The sequence below is a fragment of the Ranitomeya variabilis genome, chromosome 4, assembly GCF_051348905.1.
Source record: "Ranitomeya variabilis isolate aRanVar5 chromosome 4, aRanVar5.hap1, whole genome shotgun sequence".
NCBI classification, from domain to species: Eukaryota; Metazoa; Chordata; class Amphibia; order Anura; family Dendrobatidae; genus Ranitomeya; species Ranitomeya variabilis.
Genome location: NC_135235.1, coordinates 409,091,278 through 409,112,582, shown reverse-complemented (window position 1 = coordinate 409,112,582; position 21,305 = coordinate 409,091,278). Strand labels below are relative to the sequence as shown.

Here is a 21,305-nt window from a genome sequence, read left to right as displayed (position 1 = left end):
GCAGTAGGCTTGGCTTTTCCATACTTAAGTAGAAAGCTCAGTTTTGGTACCATATTTATGTATTAAGATTGGTTCTGTTCCGATATCTTTGTAGCAAGCTTGGTTCTCTTGCTGTGTCTATGTAGTACAGTGCCTACAAGTAGTATTCAACCCCCTGAAGATTTAGCAGGTTTACACATTTGGAATTAACTTGGCATTGTGACATTTGGACTGTAGATCAGCCTGGAAGTGTGAAATGCACTGCAGCAAAAAAGAATGTTATTTCTTTGTTTATTTTTTTTTTAAATTGGGAAAAGTCTTTTCAGAGGGTCATTTATTATTCAACCCCTCAACCCACCAGAATTCTGTTTGGTTCCCCTAAAGTATTAAGAAGTAGTTCAGGCACAAAGAACAATGAGCTTCACATGTTTGGATTAATTATCTCTTTTTCCAGCCTTTTCTGACTATTTAAGACCCTCCCCAAACTTGTGAACAGCACTCATACATGGTCAACATGGGAAAGACAAAGGAGCATTCCAAGGCCATCAGAGACAAGATCGTGGAGGGTCACAAGGCTGGCAAGGGGTACAAAACCCTTTCCAAGGAGTTGGGCCTACCTGTCTCCACTGTTGAGAGCATCATCCGGAAGTGGAAGGCTTATGGAACTACTGTTAGCCTTCCACGGCCTGGACAGCCTTTGAAAGTTTCCTCCCGTGCTGAGGCCAGGCTTGTCCGAAGAGTCAAGGCTAACCCAAGGACAACAAGGAAGGAGCTCCGGGAAGATCCCTTGGCAGTGGGGACATTGGTTTCAGTCAATACCATAAGTAACGTACTCCACCGCAATGGTCTCCGTTCCAGACGAGCCCGTAAGGTACCTTTACTTTCAAAGCGTCATGTCAAGGCTCATCTACAGTTTGCTTTGATCACTTGGAGGACTCTGAGACTGACTGGTTCAAGGTTCTCTGGTCTGATGAGACCAAGATCGAGATCTTTGGTGCCAACCACACACGTGACATTTGGAGACTGGATGGCACTGCATAGGACCCCAAGAATACCATCCCTACAGTCAATCATAGTGGTGGCAGCATCATGCTGTGGGGCTGTTTCTCAGCCAAGGGGCCTGGCCATCTGGTCCGCATCCATGGAAAGATGGATAGCATGGCCTACCTGGAGATTTTGGCCAAGAACCTCCGCTCCTCCATCAAGGATCTTAAGATGGGTCGTCATTTCATCTTCCAACAAGACAACGACCCAAAGCACACAGCCAAGAAAACCAAGGCCTGGTTCAAGAGGCAAAAAATCAAGGTGTTGCAGTGGCCTAGTCAGTCTCCTGACCTTAACCCAATTGAAAACTTGTGGAAGGAGCTCAAGATTAAAGTCCACATGAGACACCCAAAGAACCTAGATAACTTGGAGAAGATCTGCATGGAGGAGTGGGCCAAGATAACTCCAGAGACCTGTGCCGGCCTGATCAGGTCTTATAAAAGACGATTATTAGCTGTAATTGCAAACAAAGGTTATTCCACAAAATATTAAACCTAGGGGTTGAATAATAATTGACCCACACTTTTATGTTTAAAATTTATAAAAATTTAACTGAGCAACAAAACTTTTTGGTTTGTAAGATTTATGCATCTGTTAATAAATCCTGCTCTTGTTTGAAGTTTGAAGGCTCTAACTTATTTGCATCTTATTAAACCTGCTAAATCTGCAGGGGGTTGAATACTACTTGTAGGCACTGTAAGTGTGGCTATGTTTCAATTTTGATGTACTAAGCTTGGTTCTATTCTCGTATCTGTGTAGTAAGTTCACTTTTGTACCAATATCTATGTATTAAACTTGATTCTGCCCCCTTATCTATGCATTAAACTCCTTTCTGTTCCTGTATTTATGTAGTAATTTCAGTTCTGGCACCATATTTATGCAGTAAGCTTGGTACTGTTCCTGTATCTATGTAGTAGGCCCATTCTGTGCACATTTCTATGTACCAGCCACCATTACATTTAAAGCCTTTTACATCTGCTGAATTAATGCAATGGCTAGAGATAAGCACGCTGAAGATGAGCCCTGCAACTCTAGGGCCACTGCTGTGCAAACATCTTCTGGTGGTTTTTGTTTGACACATTAGGTTTGGTAGGTGATGCTCAATTTTACTTGCAGAACAGAATTGATCAATCATTTAACCAGTGGTATGGCATTTTCTACAAAGGACCCGAAGAGCTGTTTTTCAGCATGACATGTGAGCAGCCTGAGTCTCCATGCCACCATGGTCTGCAGGGTCTCTGGACCTGTCTCCTATTGAACACATCTGGGGCATCATTGGTTGATGATTGCAGATGGAGCTGCGAGCAGTGGATCGTGATGATTTGCCCAAGTCCATTTAGTGTGGCAGAACATTCCTCAGACAACCATTAATAACTCATTGATAGCAGCCAACGCTTGCAAGTGAGGGTGATTTCTCTGCATGGCAGTCATGCACGATGAAGGAAGAAGTTGATCCATCTTCTGATCCACAGTTTAAAGAGACATGGTTGAAAATCGTTAAGTCTTGTTTTCCAGAAGAGTTAAGAATCAATAGAGAAATTCAAAAGTACAAAATATAGGAAACAAAATCCTCTGTAATGTAGGAGTAGTAGAGGGCACAAAAATAAAAATGAGGCTACCAGAACTTGGTTTAAACAAGTCTAAGAACGCAGTTGCATTCAAAACGTGTCTGGTAGCCTTAATTTCTTTTTGCCCCCCCTACTACTCCTCCATATTGCTAATACTCACTCAATATTTTTGAATTTCTTTATTGATTTCTAACTTATCTGGAAATAAAAACTTCATGATTTTAAACCACGTCTCTTTGAACTGTGGATGAGAAGCTGGATCAACTTCTTCTCTGTGTCTAACTAACGCCATGTGGTGGCGTGGATCGAGGGCGACTTGGGGGTTCATCATACAATTTGTAGGCCCATCTTACTATTTGAAGGGCTTTTTGTGGAACCTCCATACTATTTGTATGGCTATGTGGTAACCATCATACTATTTGGAGAGCTATGCGGGGGGCCATCATGCAATTTGGGGGCTATCATACTATTTGGAGGGCTATGTGGTGGGCTTTGTAGGGAACCATCATACTATTTTCAGGGCTATATGGGGGACCATCTTACTATTTGGGGGCATAATACTATTTTGAGGACTGTGGTGGCCATTACAGTGTTTAGAGGGCTGTGTGCGGGCCATTTAAACTGTTTGGAGGGCTGTGCGGTGGCCATTATACTGTTTGTAGAGCTGTGTGGGGGCCAATTATACTGTTTGGAAGGCTGTGTGGAGTCCATTATACTGTGTGGAGGGTTGTGCAGGGGCTATTATATTGTGTGGGGGGCTATTATAATGTTTGGAGAACTAGTGTGGGCCATTATAAAGTGAGCAGGTTATTATACAGTGTGGAGGAATGAGTGTGGGCCTCTACACTGTATGGAGGGTCACTATACTGCATGGAGGGCCATCATACTCTATGGAGGGCTGTGTAGGCTCTATCATATTGTGTAGAGGGCAGTGTCGGGGCCATCATACTGTGTGCGGGGGATTATGGGAGCCATCATACTGTGCTGGGGTCTCTGTGGAGGTATCATACATTGTTGGGGGTACTGTAGGGTCATAAATTAAGGGTCATCAATAGGGGATAAATTACTTTGAAGGGCTGCAAAGTTGTGGCATATGCTCTTCCATGACAGAGCCAAATATATATATATATTTTTTTTTTGGGGGGGAAGGGGCTCCAATTAGGACTTCTGCTATGGTGTATGTGATTGCTACTGGGGGTCTTACATTTGTGACTGGGGGGTGGTCCTATGGTAGTTGCTTGATACTGAGTATTTTTTGTTCATTGCAGTTATAAGGAGAGTGCGGTTATGCTAGGTTTACATTGCGTTAAAGCAGCCCTTTTAACACATGCGTTAAACGGGCTGCGTTAACTCAAGTGCAGACATGCCATCGCGCTAGCGCAGATAGAGCTAGCAGATGCTCTATCTGCGCTAGCGGTGACGGACCCGGAAACGCTGCAGCCCACGACCCAGGCTCCGTCACTCAATAACGGCACATCGCTAGCCCATTTTGGGAGTGCGCTAGCGATGTGCCCGAAATAGAGCTCAATGGCAGCATTAACGGACTGCGTTACACCATGTTATGCCACGGTGTAACGCAGTCCATCTAACGGACTGCCAGGACGTAATGTGAACCCAGCCTTAGAGTGACAAGGTGGCTGTGAATTAGGTTGTCCTGACAAAACGATTTGACATTTTGGAGTACAAATTCTCCCAGAACTGTTGTACACTGCACATGTGACTCTAAATCACAGGCGCACAATGGGATAAAGTGCACAGATCCTTGGGTTGTAGTAAGTTTGAAAGGTTTATGAACAAATAGTCACTAGTCACAGTATTATCAGGAACTGAGTGGATTAACATGCTGGTAGCTTGTACCAATATCTGACTTGTACATATTATACAATATCCTATACCTTCATCCTGCGGATCAATACAGTCAGTGCACCTGCTAGGAAATCCGGGAAAGGTACAGCCTGCCACCCACACATAGAACATCTAGTTATGCAGCAAGGTCAGATTCATCCTTAAATGCTTGTACACACCAAGAATATGATACAGTATGGCTCTCCACCAACAGAGAGAGCTGTGGGACCGTGGAGAAGGGAATGAGGGTGGTAGGACAAACCAGCTCTACGCCCACTTGGACTCTATAAACAAACACACAAGCAAAGAGTCAGCACACAGCCCTCTCCAGATCTCTACTACTGAGGGATATTCTTCTGTAAGGTAAGGATTCCCAGGACATGACATCCATCTAGTATGCAACAACCGAGGGGCTCGTGGGACAAGAGGAGGCGCAGCGCCGGTGGGCAGTATGGAAGTTTCAGAAATACCTGTAACGATTAGAAGTGATGATGAACAATGTAATATAGCTATACATAGGGTGACATGGAAATATTATCTGGATATGCCCACAATGTTACACTCAATTGTTTCAGATTTGTTAGGTGCTTATATCATCGTTGAGTTTTAATTATTTTAACCCCTTAGTGACCAGGGCAAATTTTTCAAATCTGACCAGTGTCACTTTATGAGGCAATATAGAATGTTTCTACATATCCCAGTGATTCTGACACTGTTTTTTCGTGACACATTATATTTTATGATAATGGTAAATTTACGTCGATAATATGTTTTGCGTTCATTTACAAAAATATCAAAAATTTGACAAATTTCAAAAAATTAGCCATTTTTAAACTTTGAATGATTATCCCTTTAATCGAGATCGCAACACACAAAACAGTTAATAACATTTCCCACATTTCTGCTTTACATCAGCACCATCTGTAAAGTATCCTTTTATTTTGCTAGGATGATAGAAGGTCTAAAATTGTAGCAGTTATTTGTAGAATTTTAAAAAGTGTATTTTTTTAGGGACCTGTTCAGTTTTAAAATGACTTTGGGGGTCATGTATATTGGAAATCCCCAAAAGTGATACCAATCTAAAAATAGTGCCCCTCGTCATATTCAGAACTGCTGTCAGGTAGTTTATTAACCCTTCAGGTGATTTTCAGGAATTAATGCAAAGTGGCAGGACGGGAAAGAAAAATGTTATTTTTACCACCTAAATTCTGAACAGGTCACCACAGCCAGCAGACCCTCAGGCTAGTTTTTGGCATTGAATTTCCATGCCAACCATCAGGACCACACAATCATGATCTCATGGTACCGATGAGATAAACAAGGAGCCGCCACACTCTGGTAACCATCTATATGTCGTAGTCACTATTGACAGCAGCATCTAAGGGGTTAAACTGCCATGGTTGGTGCCAACTATCTATCATCTATCTATCTATCTATCTATCTATCTATCTATCTATCTATCTATCTATCTATCAATCTATCTATCTATTATCTATTTGTCTATTTATCTATCTATTTATCTATTATTTATCTATCAATCATCTATCTACATATTTATCTATTATCTATGTATCTATTTGTCTATCCCATATCTATCTATCTATCTATCTATCTATCTATCTATCTATCTATCTATCATCTATCTATTTATCTATCCATCTATTATCTATCTATCTATCTATCTATCTATCTATCTATCTATCAATCTATCTATCTATCTATCTATCTATCTATCTATCTATCTATCAATCATTGTCTATGGACTTTGTATCCACTTTAACATAAATAATCTGTCTAAATATCTAGATGAAAGAAGAAAAAGAGGCAGGATCCAATAAATAGTGTATAAAAAAATTGGACTTTACTTAGTACATGTAACAATGGTTCAGGTCACAGAAAATGTGCAGAAATATGTCTGGGCCCCCCTCCCTGCCCGGCATGTTGCTCATGATGAGGACCATCTGGCCATAGGACCCCCAGAGTCTCGGGCTCTGAGCAACAGGCCGGAGATTCCCCTCAGTATCACCGCCCTGCAAGCAGGGGCGTATATAGAGTTCACAGGGCACCATAGCAAAAGTTCTATTTGGGTCCCCACACCTCTAAAAATATATAAATGTATATGTCTCCGTTAGAATTCGGTTGTGCTGGGCTCAACCATGTATATATTATGTTAAATTATACGTCTGGGATCTATATCATCTGGTATCTGATAAAGGGTTTTTCATTAAATAAATCAAGTTATCCTCAATCCCGATGATAAGAATAGGACTCTGCAGCTCAGCCATGAATGGCTTGGAGGGGCGCATGCTTGATTTCTGCTCTATCCATTGTCTATGGAACTGATGGAAATAGCCGAGCACAGCGCTTAGCAGCTCTATAGATAATGAAGAAAGCAGTGGCCAAGCATGCACAACTCTGCTCTATCCAGGACAAATCTGCAGACCCCTGTTCTCAGAATCTCAATGGCTGGATTCTATGGATCAGAAATAACTTGATTATTTGGTGAATAACCCTTTAACCCTGTAACCCCCAAGGGTGGTTTGCATGTTAATGATTGGGCCAATTTTTACAATTCTGACTACTTATGAAGGGACTTATGAAGTAATAACTCTGGAACGCTTCAACGGATCTTGGCGATTCTGAGACTGTTTTCTCGTGACATATTGTACTTCACGTTGGTGGTAAAATTTCTTCAATATAACTTGCATTTATTTGTGTAAAAAATGGAAATTTGCAATTTTCAAATTTTGAATTTTTATGCCCTTAAAACAGAGAAATATGTCACACAAAATAGTTCATAAATAACATTTCCCACATGTCTACTTTACATCAGCACAATTTTGGAAACAAATTTTTTTTTGTTAGGAATTTATAAGTTGACCAGCGATTTCTCATTTTTACATCAAAATTTAAAAAAACTTTTCTTTAGGGACCACCTCACATTTGAAGTCACTTTGAGGTGTCTATATGGCAGAAAATACACAAAAGTGACAGCATTCTTGAAACTGCACCCCTCAAGCTGATCAAAACCACATTCAAGAAGTTTAATAACCCTTCAGGTGCTTCACAGAAATTAATTGAATGTGAAAGGAATAAATGAACATTTACCTTTTTTTTCACTAAAATGTAACTTTAGACTAATTTTTTTTTATTTCACAAGAGTAACAGGATAAAATTAAGCTCAAAATTTATAATGCAATTTCTTCTGAACATGCCAATACCCAATATATGGGTAAAAACAACTGTTTAGGCGCATGGCAGAGCTTGGAAGGGAAGGAGCTCCGTTTGACTTTTTCAACGCAAAATTGGCTGGAATTGAGATCGGACACTATGTCGCTTTTGGAGAGCCTCTGATGTGCCTAAATAGTGGAAACCCCCCACAAGTGACCCCATTTTGTAAACTAACCCCCCCCAAGGAACTTATCTAGATGTGTGGTGAGCACTTTGAACCCCCAAATGCTTCACAGAAGTTTATACCATAGAGCCGTGAAAATAAAAAATCATATTTTTTCCACAAAAATGATATTTTAGTCCCCAAATTGTTATTTTCCCAAGGGTAACAGGAGAAATTGGACCCCAAAAGTTGTTGTCCAATTTGTCCTGAGTACGCTGATACCCCATATATGGGGGGAACCACTGTTTGGGCACATGGCAGAGCTCGGAAGGGAAGGAGCGCCGTTTTGACTTTTTCAAACCAAAATTGGCTGGAATTGAGATCGGAATCCATGTCGCGTTTGGTGAGCCCCTGATGTGCCTAAACAGTGGAACCCCCCCACAAGTGACCCCATTTTGGAAGCTAGACCCCCTCCAAGGAACTTATCTAGATGTGCGGTGAGCACTTTGAACCCCCAAGTGTTTCACAAAAGTTTATAACGCCCAGCAGTGAAAATAAAAAAATCATATTTTTTCCACCAAAATGATCTTTTAGTCCCCAATTTTTTTTTTCCCAGGGGTAACAGGAGAAATTGGACCCCAAAAGTTGTTGTGCAATTTGTCCTGAGTACGCTGATACCCCATTTGTGGGGGGGGGGGGAACCACTGTTTGGGCACATGGCAGAGCTCGGAAGGGAAGGAGCACATTTGACTTTTTCAAACCAAAATTGGCTGGAATTGAGTTTGGATGCCATGTCCATTTGGAGAGCCCCTGATGTTCCTAAACATTCCAAATCCCCCAAAAGTGACCCCATTTTGGAAACTAGACTCCCCCAAGGAACTTATCTAGATGTGTGGTGAGAACTTTGAACCTCCAAGTGTTTCACTAAAGTTTATAGCGCCCGGCCGTGAAAATAAAAAATCATATTTTTTCCCACAAAAATGATCTTTTAGTCCCAATTTTTTTATTTTAGCAAGGGTAACAGGAGAAATTGGACCCAAAAAGTTGTTTTAAAATTCGTCCTGAGTGCGCTGATACCCCATATGTGGGAGAAAACTACTGTTTGGGCACATGTCGGGTTTAGGAAGGGAAGTAGTGATGTTTTGGAATGTAGACTTTGATGGAATGGTCTGCAGGCGTCATGTTGCATTTGCAGAGCCCCTGATGTGCCTAAACAGTGGAGATGCCCCACAAGTGACCCCATTTTGGAAACTACACCCCCCCAAGGAACTTATCTAGATGTGCCTAAACAGTGGCAATGCCCAACAAGTGCCCCCTTTTTGGAGCTAATCTACTGTTTCCTTGTATGTGAATTTTTTAATGTAGTGGCATACATGAGCAGTTGCAGGGTTAAAGTGCCGGGAGTGGTGCGCGACTGCTCCTGGCACTGAGTGACGTGTGTCAGCTGTCAGAATTAGCTGACTCCCTGCTGCGATTGCACACACACAGCCTCCGTGTGCAAAGAATCACAGGGACGTATCTATATGTCCCAGGTCAATAAGTACCAGTTCACGGGGACGTATGGATACGTCTCGGGTGGTAAAAGGGGTTAAATATTTTTACCTTTTTTTTTAAACTTTTTTATTTTGTCCAACTATGGGACTTTGACTTTCACAGCTCTGATCACAGTTATACAGCATAGCACTGCATTGCGCTGCTTATCTAACTTATCTAACTACGGTAATTTTCTAGAGCCTGGTGACCCGGATGTCATTATGATGACATTGTAGCTAGAAGGAATATAGAGCACACATAGGGTCTTATCCGAGATAAAGGGACTTCTCTGGTACATTATCCTGACAGGCGAGCAGCACAGTCTGATGCCCCATTCTCTTCACCTAGCAAAGGGTCATGATGACATTGGGTCACCATGGCAATGATCGACCCCTCGCAATGACCACTGCTTGCCTTCTAAATGCGGCGACTGATATCGATCACAACATTTAGAGCATTAAACTGCCCACAACACTCCTGGCAATGAGTGCCGGCTGTCAGCTGAACATCTGGCGACGATCACTATCAGAATCGCCTGGATGTACTGTATTCATACATCCAAGGTCAGTAAGTACTTACCAACCTAGACGTATCGATTAGTCCAAGGTCATGAATGGGTAAAAGGTGCTCATTTCCAAATCTGCTCTGTTCTCCAAAGGGCTTCAGTTACTACAATAAGATCTATTATTATGTACTATTACATTGTCTCTTTTTCTTCCGGAACATTCTTAACTAAGAACAAATTTTATTGAGCATCAATTTTCACTACGATTATAGTAATTAAGAATGTTATTACTCCACAATATTTATTCTTAGTTCTGAATGTTCCAGAAGATAAAGAAGCTGCGTATTAATACAACTAAAGAGGAGGTGCATTTTCACGTGTCACTGGTGTAGTGGTGTAATCTGCGAGTTTGTACAGAACACAAGGGAACATGTATTCCATGTGATAACAGAATAACACAATTAATATAACCGGATTACTGTGTCAACAATCAATTCAGATGTATTACTCAATGAATGATAGCCGAGCTATTGCTACCTAATTGGTAGAAAACCCTGTCAGGCAAACTTATCCAAACACTGATTCCCATCACATGTATAGTCTTCTTCATCAACCGGGCTGACGCAAAATAGATATGAAGTGCCACTCACATAAAAATGACACAAACATTTGTTTAAGACAAAGCCAACGTAAATGGGTAAAGCTCTCATTCCAAATGTCTGGAAGCCATACAGTCTTGAACTCCATGATATATGTTGGGTGGGGAGCGGATGTGTGTGGAGAGAAACTAAAATACGGCAATATTCATTTTTCTTCAAGAGGTATATATAAAGGCGTTTCTCAGGTACACATATCATTGCATAGTTTGATATTAGCAAGTCAATTATTACCTAATTTATGTTGAAGAAACAGAAACAATAGGCACGTTACAGTACAAGCCCAGAGTTTAAACGCTTCAGATCTAACAATAGCAATAAAACCACTGTAAGAGTCCCACCTACATCTCCAAACCATATGTAACTGGTAATATTAATAATACCTCAGTTGTGTGTATGCGCCGATGAGTTCCATATGTCCCATACATTATCAAACTTCTGAGGACATCCTCTGTTATCCTCTATTATGATGCAATGTTTTCTCATATGTGATTATTCTGTTTATGAAATCAACAAAGACCCTTAACGTTGGGGGAGATTTACTCATCCATCGTGTAGCAGTCAATTTCCTGGCAAGAAATAAAGTTTCCCTTAGAAAGATTCTGGTATGATGACTCCATATTTGTAGCCCAAATAAACATATGTTATAATCTAGTGGGTCGGAAATGGATATCAAAGAAGATAGGAAGGTGACCATACTATGCCAGGAGAGAATAATTGGACAAGCCCAAACCATGTGCCAGAGATCTGCATGTAAGGTTTGACATTGTTATCGTTCCAAAAAAGGGTAATTTACCCATCTGGTACAAGTTGGATGGGTCAGGCAGGATCGGTGAATTATATATACTTGAGTCATTTTATTGTTCACTGAAGGGGAGACATAAAGGGGGGGATTTCAAGATCACCTCCCAGTCCTCCCCATTTATAATGGAGAGCAATCTTAATTGAAGATATCTTTAAAAAATTGGGATCTTGGCATACCATACTTATTCTTCACCTATTGTAGGCTTTATTTTTTAACGTGTTTTCTGGGCTGAGAAAAAAATGCATCCAATGTAACTGCAGATGGCTCAATCGTGACAATGTGCGGTTATAGGACCACATGAATGCAATTTGCATACTTGCAGTTAAATGCTGACTATGTTCTCTTCCATTAGAACATTAAAAAAAAGCTAAGGAGAGCCTTCTTGGCATGTGACTCCAAATATGCAAATTACATACATGCGGTCACAAGACCACCCACTTCCACATGGAATATAAGGGAATAATGACCGTGTGCACATCGCACACTGTTAAGGTACTGACTGTCAAGTCACATAGAGTGACTAGAGCCTTTTTTTGTCAGATATACAGTCATGACCAAAACTGTTGACACCCTTAAAATTGCTTCAGAGAATGAAGTATTTCTCCCCAAAAAAATATTGCAATTACACATGTTTTCTTGTACACATATTTATTTAAAAAGCTGAGAGAAAAAGGAAAATTAGACATAATTTCATGCAAAGCCTGCAAATGGTCCAGAAAAAGGGTTGCCACCCTCAACTTAATATTTGGCTGCACACCCTTTGGAATAAATAACTGCAATCAATCGCATCCTATAACCATCAACAAGCTTCTTACACCTCTCAGCTGGAATTTTGGACCACTCGTTTTTTGCAAACTGCTCCAGATCTCATTTGAAGGGTGCCTTCTCCCAACAGCAATTTTAAGATCTCTCCCTGCAGGTGTTGACTGCATGAATACATATAAAAAACCAAATGGAGTAACAGATACCACACACCAATTTGTACAATAATATATTTTTTATTTAGATTATTATTGAAAAAAATTTATAAAATGATAAGATGTCAAAATGGAGTTTATCAAGACAAAAAGGAAGGATATTGTCATCAAAGCAAAAAATTGGATTACATCAATAAATAAATAAATCATACTCTAAGCATATAACAGCAATAGTGTTTTTCCAAAAACACATGATTAAACGCATACCCCAAATTTGATTCTTACATGATTTTTTTGTTCTAAATTGAATAACAACAAGAACATTGGAGAGATATTATTGCATGATAAATAATGTGCAAATCAATTGTATAAGAACAACAACCATTTAATATCAAGTGCAAGTGCTGACTCCCTGAAAAATAGTCACATATAACAGTAAGACTCGGCTCACATTTATCCTGACCTCTATGCTGAGCGCTCACATCCTGGTTTCTGTGTAAATCTCTAAAATACGTGATTCAGATGGAACCCCAGGCACAAGATTCTCCATAATGAGGCAGATGGAGACACTGTAGATGCTGTCTGGCTTATGATCCAGCTGTGTCCATCTTTTTAAGCTTGCATAAAAGCATGGTCAACTACAGTTTTGGTCAACTCTGAAAAGAAGGACAACGCTGAACAGAGGTCAGACACAATCCAGAGTAACTCTGCTGTCTCATTAAAGATACATCATTCAGAAATTTACATGGAAACCCCGATGTAAGTGCTCAGCATAGAGCACAAGATAAACGTCATCAATAATGTTATTACATCAAAATGTAATGTTCCGAATAAAAGCTTCAACTCAATCCACAAAAAAAACAAGTTCCCATTATGGTCCATCATATGTGAATGGAAATATAGGGGGCTTCCACATTACTGGGAGCGCAAAGGCTCTTGAAAAACGCTGTGGTTCCATGCCCCCAAAAGAAATGCAGAGAATTTTGCACTCCCTAATCAAAATGCCCCCCTCCCTTCTGAGCTCCACTGTGTGCCTAAACCACATTTAGCAACCACATGTTGGGCATTTCTGTAGCAATGAGAGTCCATTTAATTTACTGGTGCATGTCTTCAGAAGCACAAGCTGGGCATAATGTCCTGGGCACAACAATGTACTGGGTACTACAATGTACAGGCACTACAATGGCCTGTTTCTGGAAAACACCCATGGAGTCAAAATCATCACTACACCTGTAAATAAATTCCCAGTATAGTTTCCAAATTGGGGTCAACTGAGGGGAAAATTCTGCTCTTCTGGCACTTAGGTGTTCTGTATATAGAGTCCACAAACATTTCTATGAAAACTTGTTCTCCAAAAGTCAAATGGTGCTCCTTCCTTCCCGAGTCTCGCTGTGTTTCTATCACGAAGGGAGTTACAAGTGACTCTCACCGATGCTATCTCCTGGGAAGACATGACCTGGAGAGAGCCACAGACTCCCAGGAATGCGGGGCAAGCGAGACTGGGCAGAGATTGCTTCAGGCCTGCCAGGACCTGAATCACCTGACTGCTGGGGGGCATGGCCTAAGCTCCAAGGAGCTAGAAGCTGAACAAAAACTCCTAGAAAGGTAACTAAAGAACAGAGCTACCAAGGGGCATGGACAGAGACATAAACAGATCAGGCCGGGGTCAGAGCACGGGATAGCATAACGGTACCAAGGGACTAGACAGAAAGGATAGTAGGGGCCAAGCAGAGGTCAATACCAAATGGACAGAGAAAGTACAGAGACGGAATCCAGCAAACAGTATCCAGAGAACAGACCGAGTCAAAAAGCCAGGGGATCAAGCAAACCAGCACACAGCACAAAACTCACTCAGGGGTCAATACACTTAGCCAAGGACGGAAGTATCACTGACAAAGGAAACTCCCAGATGTAGGCTATAAAAAGTCCACCCAGGATCAATGTGAGGCTACAGGAATTAACCCTAGAAGAACTGACACAGACAAACTATGACAGTATCTAAGCAGTATTGTACAGCCACATATGGAGTATTTCAAAGTTTAGCAGAAATTCTGTGACAATGTATTTTTGATGCCATTTTTACCCAATTTCCCTTGTGAATATGTAAAATCTAGGGCAAAAACATTTTTTTTGTGGTAAAAATGTAATTATCTTTTCTTTGCCTCCCAATCATGTAAAATTCTGTGACACACTTGTGGTGTCAATATGATCACTGCACCCCTAGATGAATTAATTGAAATGTCTAGTTCCATAAATGGGGTCACTTATGGGGGGTTTGCTGTTCTGGCACCTCAGGAGCTCTTCCAGTGGGTCATGGCACCTGCAAACCATAATCACAAAATCTTCACTGTAATATGATGCTCCTTCCCTTCTGAGCTTTCAATTGTGCCCAGGGGCGTAACTACCGCGGTCGCAGCGGTCGCCATTGCGACCGGGCCCCGCAGGTCAGGGGCCCCGGGCCGGCAGGTCTGAGCAGGGCCAGGCTGGCCATCGGGCACTTCTGGCAAATGCCAGAAGAGCCGATGCCAGTAGTGGGCCGCTGCACTGTTCCTCCCCCGGAACCCCCCCAGTGCCGCCGCCGCCGCCGCATTTAACTATACCGGCGTCTATGACACCGGTATAGTTCAATGCAATGATGGGAGGAGAGAGCGTCACCTGACGCTTCCTCTCCCATCATTCCCCGCTCTGCCTCTGACAGTACACTGCGGGTGCGCGATGACGTCATATCATCGCGCACCTGCAGTGTCCTGGGCAGACTGCAGCCGCCAGGAGCAGCGCGGGCAAAAGGAAGGGTGAGGAGAGTTTTTTTTTTTTTTCTTTTTAACCGGACTGTGGGGCCATTATCGGGGGGGATGAGATGAGATGTGGGCTGTGCTCTATATACCCCTGTGCGGGCTGTGCTGTATATACCCCTGTGGGGCTGTGCTGTATATATCCCTGTGCGGGCTCTGCTGTATATACCCCTGTGGGGGCTGTGCTGTATATATCCCTGTGCGGGCTCTGCTGTATATATCCCTGTGCGGGCTCTGCTGTATATACCACTGTGCGGGCTCTGCTGTATATACCACTGTGCGGGCTCTGCTGTATATACCACTGTGCGGGATCTGCTGTATATAACACTGTGCGGGCTGTGCTCTATATACCACTGTGCGGGCTCTGCTGGATATACCACTGTGCGGTCTGTGCTGGATATACCACTGTGCTGTCTGTGCTGGATATACCACTGTGAGGGCTGTGCTGGATATACCACTGTGCGGTCTGTGCTAGATATACCACTGTGCGGTCTGTGCTGGATATACCACTGTGCGGTCTGTGCTGGATATACCACTGTGCGGGCTGTGCTGTATATACCCCTGTGCGGGCTGTGCTGTATATACCACTGTGCGGTCTGTGCTGGATATACCACTGTGCGGTCTGTGCTGGATATACCACTGTGCGGTCTGTGCTGGATATACCACTGTGCGGTCTGTGCTGGATATACCACTGTGCGGGCTGTGCTGGATATACCACTGTGCGGGCTGTGCTGGCACCCAACACCATGTTGCAGTGCAGGAGATTCCTGCAACAGTCCGAGGCGTATCTAGGGGAAGCGGGGCGGGGGAAGGTGGGGGGGTAGGGGGGGGTAGGGGGGGGGCCCCATTTGGAAGTTCGCACCGGGGCCCATAACTTTGTAGTTACGCCACTGATTGTGCCTGAAAAGTATTTCCTGATTACTTGTAGGCTATTGGCGCACTCAAGAGAAATTGCAAAACAAACTGTGTGGTCCATTTTTTCCTAATAGCCATTATGAAAATTACAAATTTGAGGCTAAACATAATTTTAGTGGTAAAAATTAAATTATTCCTTCTTCACCGCCCAATGGTATAAAATTCTGTGAGGAACATGTGGTGTCAACATGCTCACTGTACCCCTAGATGAATTTATTGGCAGGGGTGTAGTTTTTAAAATTGGATTACTTATAGGGGGTTCTGCTGTCCTGGCACCTCAGGGCCTCTGCCAATGTGACATGGCACCCTCAAACTACTCCAAAATTTGAACTCCAATATTGTGCTTCTTCCCTTCTGAGCTTTGCACTGTGCTGCAAAAGCCATTTTCAACCACACGTCGGACATTGGTTTACTCAGGAGAAATTGTGTAATAAATTGTACAGGTCATTTTCTGCTATTATTCTTTTTGAAAATTAAGAAAAAAAGAGGCCAAAGCAACACTTTAGAGGAAAAAATTGTAATTTTCCATTTACTCAGCCCAATGTTTTACAATTCTGTGAATCACCTGCTAAAAATGCTCACTACACCCCTGGATAAATTTCTCAAGAGGTGAAAATGAAAATGAAAAATTGGGGGCTAAAGCAACATTTTTGTGGAAAAAAGTAAACTTTTCTTCCACAGTATTTTAATTCCTGTGATGCACCTGAAATGTTTAACTTCTATAATGTAGTTTTGACCACTTTCAGGGGTGCAGTTTTTTTATATTGGGGTCACTTTTTGGTATTTTTTGTCATATACATCTCTCAAAGTCACTTCAAATGCGATGTCCCTAAAAAAAGTGGTTTTGTAAATTTTCTTGGAAAAATGAAAAATTGCTTGTAAACTTCTAAACCTTCTAACTTCTTTACAAAAAAAAGTAAAAATTATGCTGATGTTAATTACACATGTGGCAAATATCATTTAATAACTAGTTTGTGTGATATAACTATCTGGTTTAAGGGAAAAAAATAAAAGTTCAAAAAATGTGAAATTTTCTAAATTTTCTCAAAAAATTCAGATATTTTCACAAATAAACACAAAAACCTTTGAACTAAAGTTACCACTAACGTAAAGTACAATGTGTCATGAAAGTATATTATATTAGTATATTTCACACTGGTGCTTGGAGTTCTGTTTTTTCTGTTCGGTCATAAGAACAAAAACCCATGACAGGCACAAATACCAGATGAACCGAATTTGTCTCTGTTAAGGTTTCTGGCATTTTTACTCAAAAAGTGCATGCTGAAATTTTTATTATAACTTGTAAAAGGGTGCTTAAAAAGGAACATACTCTGGGGTTGTCCTATTTGGGACATTTATGGTAGCCCTGACAGCTTGTAATTGTACCCTATTCTGTAGATAGATACTGAACAAATCCTGATGCTATACTACAGATATCCCAGGTGAGATTACCAATTTTAAGGTATGCAGAAAAGTTACCAGGGTTGCATGATTGATTAAAGCACAATGTTTTAAGAAAATAATTAAAAATTGGTTTATTACCAAAATCTCACATCCCATTCCCAGAATCCTGAGCATGTGGGGATAATTTTTTGACCCATGAGCAACTTACAAGACTGTTGAATGACACTCAAGCTAACTTTCTGGAAATCCTGGGCTTTTGGAAAACAAATGCTCTTCCACATTTGTCAAGCTGCAGTCTAACCTTTGGGCAATTATGTACTATAACACACCATATCTGTATCAACTCCTGGTTCCCTTTTTCTCATTTTCCATGTGCTCCTCTCTTATTCCCCACTCCTCTTTTCTTCGTGTTGATGTTAAATGCCATTGTTCTGTTCTATGACTACTGTAAAACATCATAAATAAATTTACAAATATAAATTATGGAGGGTGTGTGCTGATAAAAACGTAATAACATATTTGACAGAGAAAATCTGATTGATTACTGTATAGCTAACTCTTTTTTCTATTTTTATACAGTCCTCAAGACAAGATGAACCACAGCATATTTTATGACAAACTGTCTAATGATCTGCTTTTCCAAAATTCAATCATGAATAACTGTAGACATTCCCCAGATATAACTCCATTTGTTGGGACTTCATACAGTCTGCTGATATTTTTCTGCTTGCTTGGGAACAGCTCTCTAATATATGTGATCTGCCGGAGAAAGGAGAAGGGAAACGTTACACACATTCTCATTGCCAACTTGGCTTTCTCTGATATATTAGTTGGGATTTTTTGCTTGCCCTTCACAGTCGTCTACACTATTATGGATTATTGGATGTTTGGCCGGTGTTTGTGCAAGATTACCAATTTTATTGGATGTGCATCCGTTACTGTGTCTGTCATGATCTTAGTACTAATTGCCTTAGAAAGACACCAACTTATTCTACATCCCACAGGTTGGAAGCCCAATGTTTCTCAAGCATACACAGCTGTTCTTCTTGTCTGGGGACTGGCCTCACTTTTAGCTCTGCCATTGGTCTATGCAGTAGACTTAAAGGATGGTCCTCACAAAAATACTTCAAAGGTGCTAGACTTCCTAGTCAAGTCTGTATGTGCGGAGTATTGGACATCAGGTCAACAAAGGATGGCTTACACAGTGACATTGCTACTCCTGCAATATGTGATACCCCTCTGTTTTATAATCTGTTGCTACCTTCGTATATCAGTTCATCTGCGTCAAAGGGAGGGTCTATTTGGAAGGAGCTACAACCATATGAGAAAAGTGAATCTTATGTTAGCATCAATGCTTGGAGCGTTTGCAGTATGCTACTTGCCACTTCAAATTTTTAACATTATTGTAGAATGGAACCATCAATTGATTTCTGTTTGCTACCATAATCTTATCTTCTCATTGTGTCACCTGCTTGCCATGATTTCTACTTGCATCAACCCAATCATATATGGCCTACTGAACAGCAATGTAAAACAGGAAATAAAGATCTTGGTCCAGAAATGCAAAGGCCAGAGAAAGAAGGAGCCTGATATATTGGATGAATCTGAAAAACATCCATTGTCCATCAAACACTTTACAGTTGGCATTATTTTGCCTGGGTCATCAAGTTCAGAGCACAAACTGGAAGCAATTTGAGAGAGGAGAGAAAACTAAGACTTCTCTTGAAAACTTTTCAACATAGCTCAAAGTGAATAGCAGACTTGTGCTTCAATTGTTGTATAAAACCTAGCACAAAATACAGGTCATATTTACTTTAGAGGCGAACTGTGGGGATCTTGAAAAGTCAGTGTCCAGCCTTGGTTGGTTCCATGTGCTACAGAGTGGTGAACATCTGTGTAGCATAAACCTCTTATGAAGAACATTCTTGTAACAAATAAGGTGTTTGGGCATTGGAGTAAAGGATTGAACATAGAGGAAATAACAAGGGTTGCACAAGTGTTGAAACCCAAATAGTGAACACCCAACACCATAATGAGGAACAGAGGTCCCTTTTTCATATGTACTATGGAGCCTGCCTTCTCACCACTTTGCAAAATCCAAAAAATATACCCTGGTCTAAGACAGCTAGTTTGTTTAATTTTAAGTGTCTTCTCCTCAACCAAAGAACGTTTAGATAATTGTTGGTTTTGTAATACAAAGCTGGTAGGAGATATTGTGAATATCCTGTAGTATGGTTACAAAAACACCTGTTGCTCAACCTCTACAGTACATTAATGCAGTGAGAATGCTGGGAATAAAGGGACTCTGGAGCTAAAGCTGTAATTCCGAAATCGCTGAGGTTTTCTTTCACCACTCATGAAAACAAATATTTGAGGATTTGCCATGAAACTACGGGAATGTAAGCAAGTACAGTATATGGCAAGGAACATCAGTAATGTCACTTGAACGCTAGAGCATGAAGTATAATTTGAACATTGAAATTACACATTCTAGTTTTTCATGTAAAAGACCGTTTTCATCAGCATGTACAAATTATTGTGTTCTTACATTTCATATTTATGGGACTTTATTTGTGTGTTGTATCATTTCCTATGAGAAGATTAGCTATGACTAGGGTTGAGCGAAACGGATCGTTCATTTTCAAAAGTCGCCGACTTTTGGCAAAGTCGGGTTTCGTGAAACCCGACCCGACTCCAGCGTGGGATCGGCCACGTGGTCGGCGATCTTGGCGCCAAAGTCGCATTTTGTATGACGCCTTCCCCGCCATTTTTTCAGCCAATTAAGGAGTGTGGGCAGCGTGATGACATAGGTTCCGGCCTGGTTTCTGCGGCGTCATAGAGCCATATTACCGTTTGGGCTGCAGTGATTTCCGCAGTCAAACACAACATATGCTTTGCACGGAGGGGAGGGGGAGAGAGAGAGAGAGAGAGAGAGAAAAAAATCCACATTGATTTGCATTGGGTTTTGTGTACCGGTCCGGAACCCGACTTTACAGTAGAATCGGCCGATTTCACGCGATCCGACTTTCGAGAAGGTCGGGTTTCACAAAACCCAACTCGATCCTAAAAAAGCAAAAGTCACTCAACCCTAGCTATGACATGTCATGTGCATATATCATTTATGTGGGTCTATCTTCAGGTGAAATTGACCATCAAATTACATTGTTTAATGTCATTTGGCTGATAACATGGTTCTTTGAATTGAGTATTCATCTAGTTTTTCTCACAAGTGGAGGTAATTGTATGGGCAGATCAATTCTATGGCATCATTTGCTAAGTCAGTGTTGAATAATGGAATTTGTATGCAATTACTCATAAAGACTTCTGCAAAATTTTGCAAGGGGACACAGAGGTTTTATTTACCGCCATCCAGTTGTTTTTCTTCCTTGCATGTGAATATGAATACCATGAATTGTCCAGAAAGTTATATATTCTAGTAATTGTAACTATACATTTTTGTCAAAGTTCAATTGTTTTCTGCTTCAAAATTAAAGTATATGCTTTCCTTTGTAAAGATGTATTGGTTTAATTTATTTCTGCCAGCCATGCTATTAAAAGTTTTCACCAATATATTAACAGTAATTTTCATGATACAACCCAGTGCTAAATCTACATTATGGCCAGAGACGTAGCTAGGGCTTTGGTTCAGAGGGGGCGAAGCTTCTGAGTGGGCCCCTAACCAGGTATCCTTGATTACAACTCGGTGACGCACCATAATAGTGGAGGAGAACCTCAGCAGATGACCGCACTGAAAATAATCTCTATATATCGACCAATATGGATGTTACCGCCATATGGTCAGTGGTAGATACCAGTCCTACAGAACATATAAGAGATTACAGCACAGTTACAGATGGTGACTTACTGCTGACGTTCTTTCTGATGGAGTTGTTCACTTTTCCGGTCTTTTCCACCTGGTCCAGACCGACACAACTTCTTCCACCCAGGACTCATCTGCAGAGAATACAACAAAGACACATTTAACTTCTCATATTTTCAGCCCCATCA

At 41.2% G+C, this 21,305-nt stretch overlaps 1 protein-coding gene across 1 annotated transcript; it reads left to right on the top strand.

Annotated features, from left to right (window-relative positions):
• The first annotated feature begins 4,744 nt into the window (after positions 1 to 4,744).
• Positions 4,745 to 20,807, top strand: LOC143764977 (neuropeptide Y receptor type 4-2-like). The gene is made up of 2 exons (XM_077251145.1): positions 4,745 to 4,799; positions 17,877 to 20,807. Exon 2 carries the CDS (start codon positions 17,890 to 17,892, stop codon positions 18,991 to 18,993), a length of 1,104 nt encoding a protein of 367 aa, XP_077107260.1. The 5' UTR covers positions 4,745 to 4,799; positions 17,877 to 17,889; the 3' UTR covers positions 18,994 to 20,807.
• Positions 20,808 to 21,305: the final 498 nt, after the last annotated feature.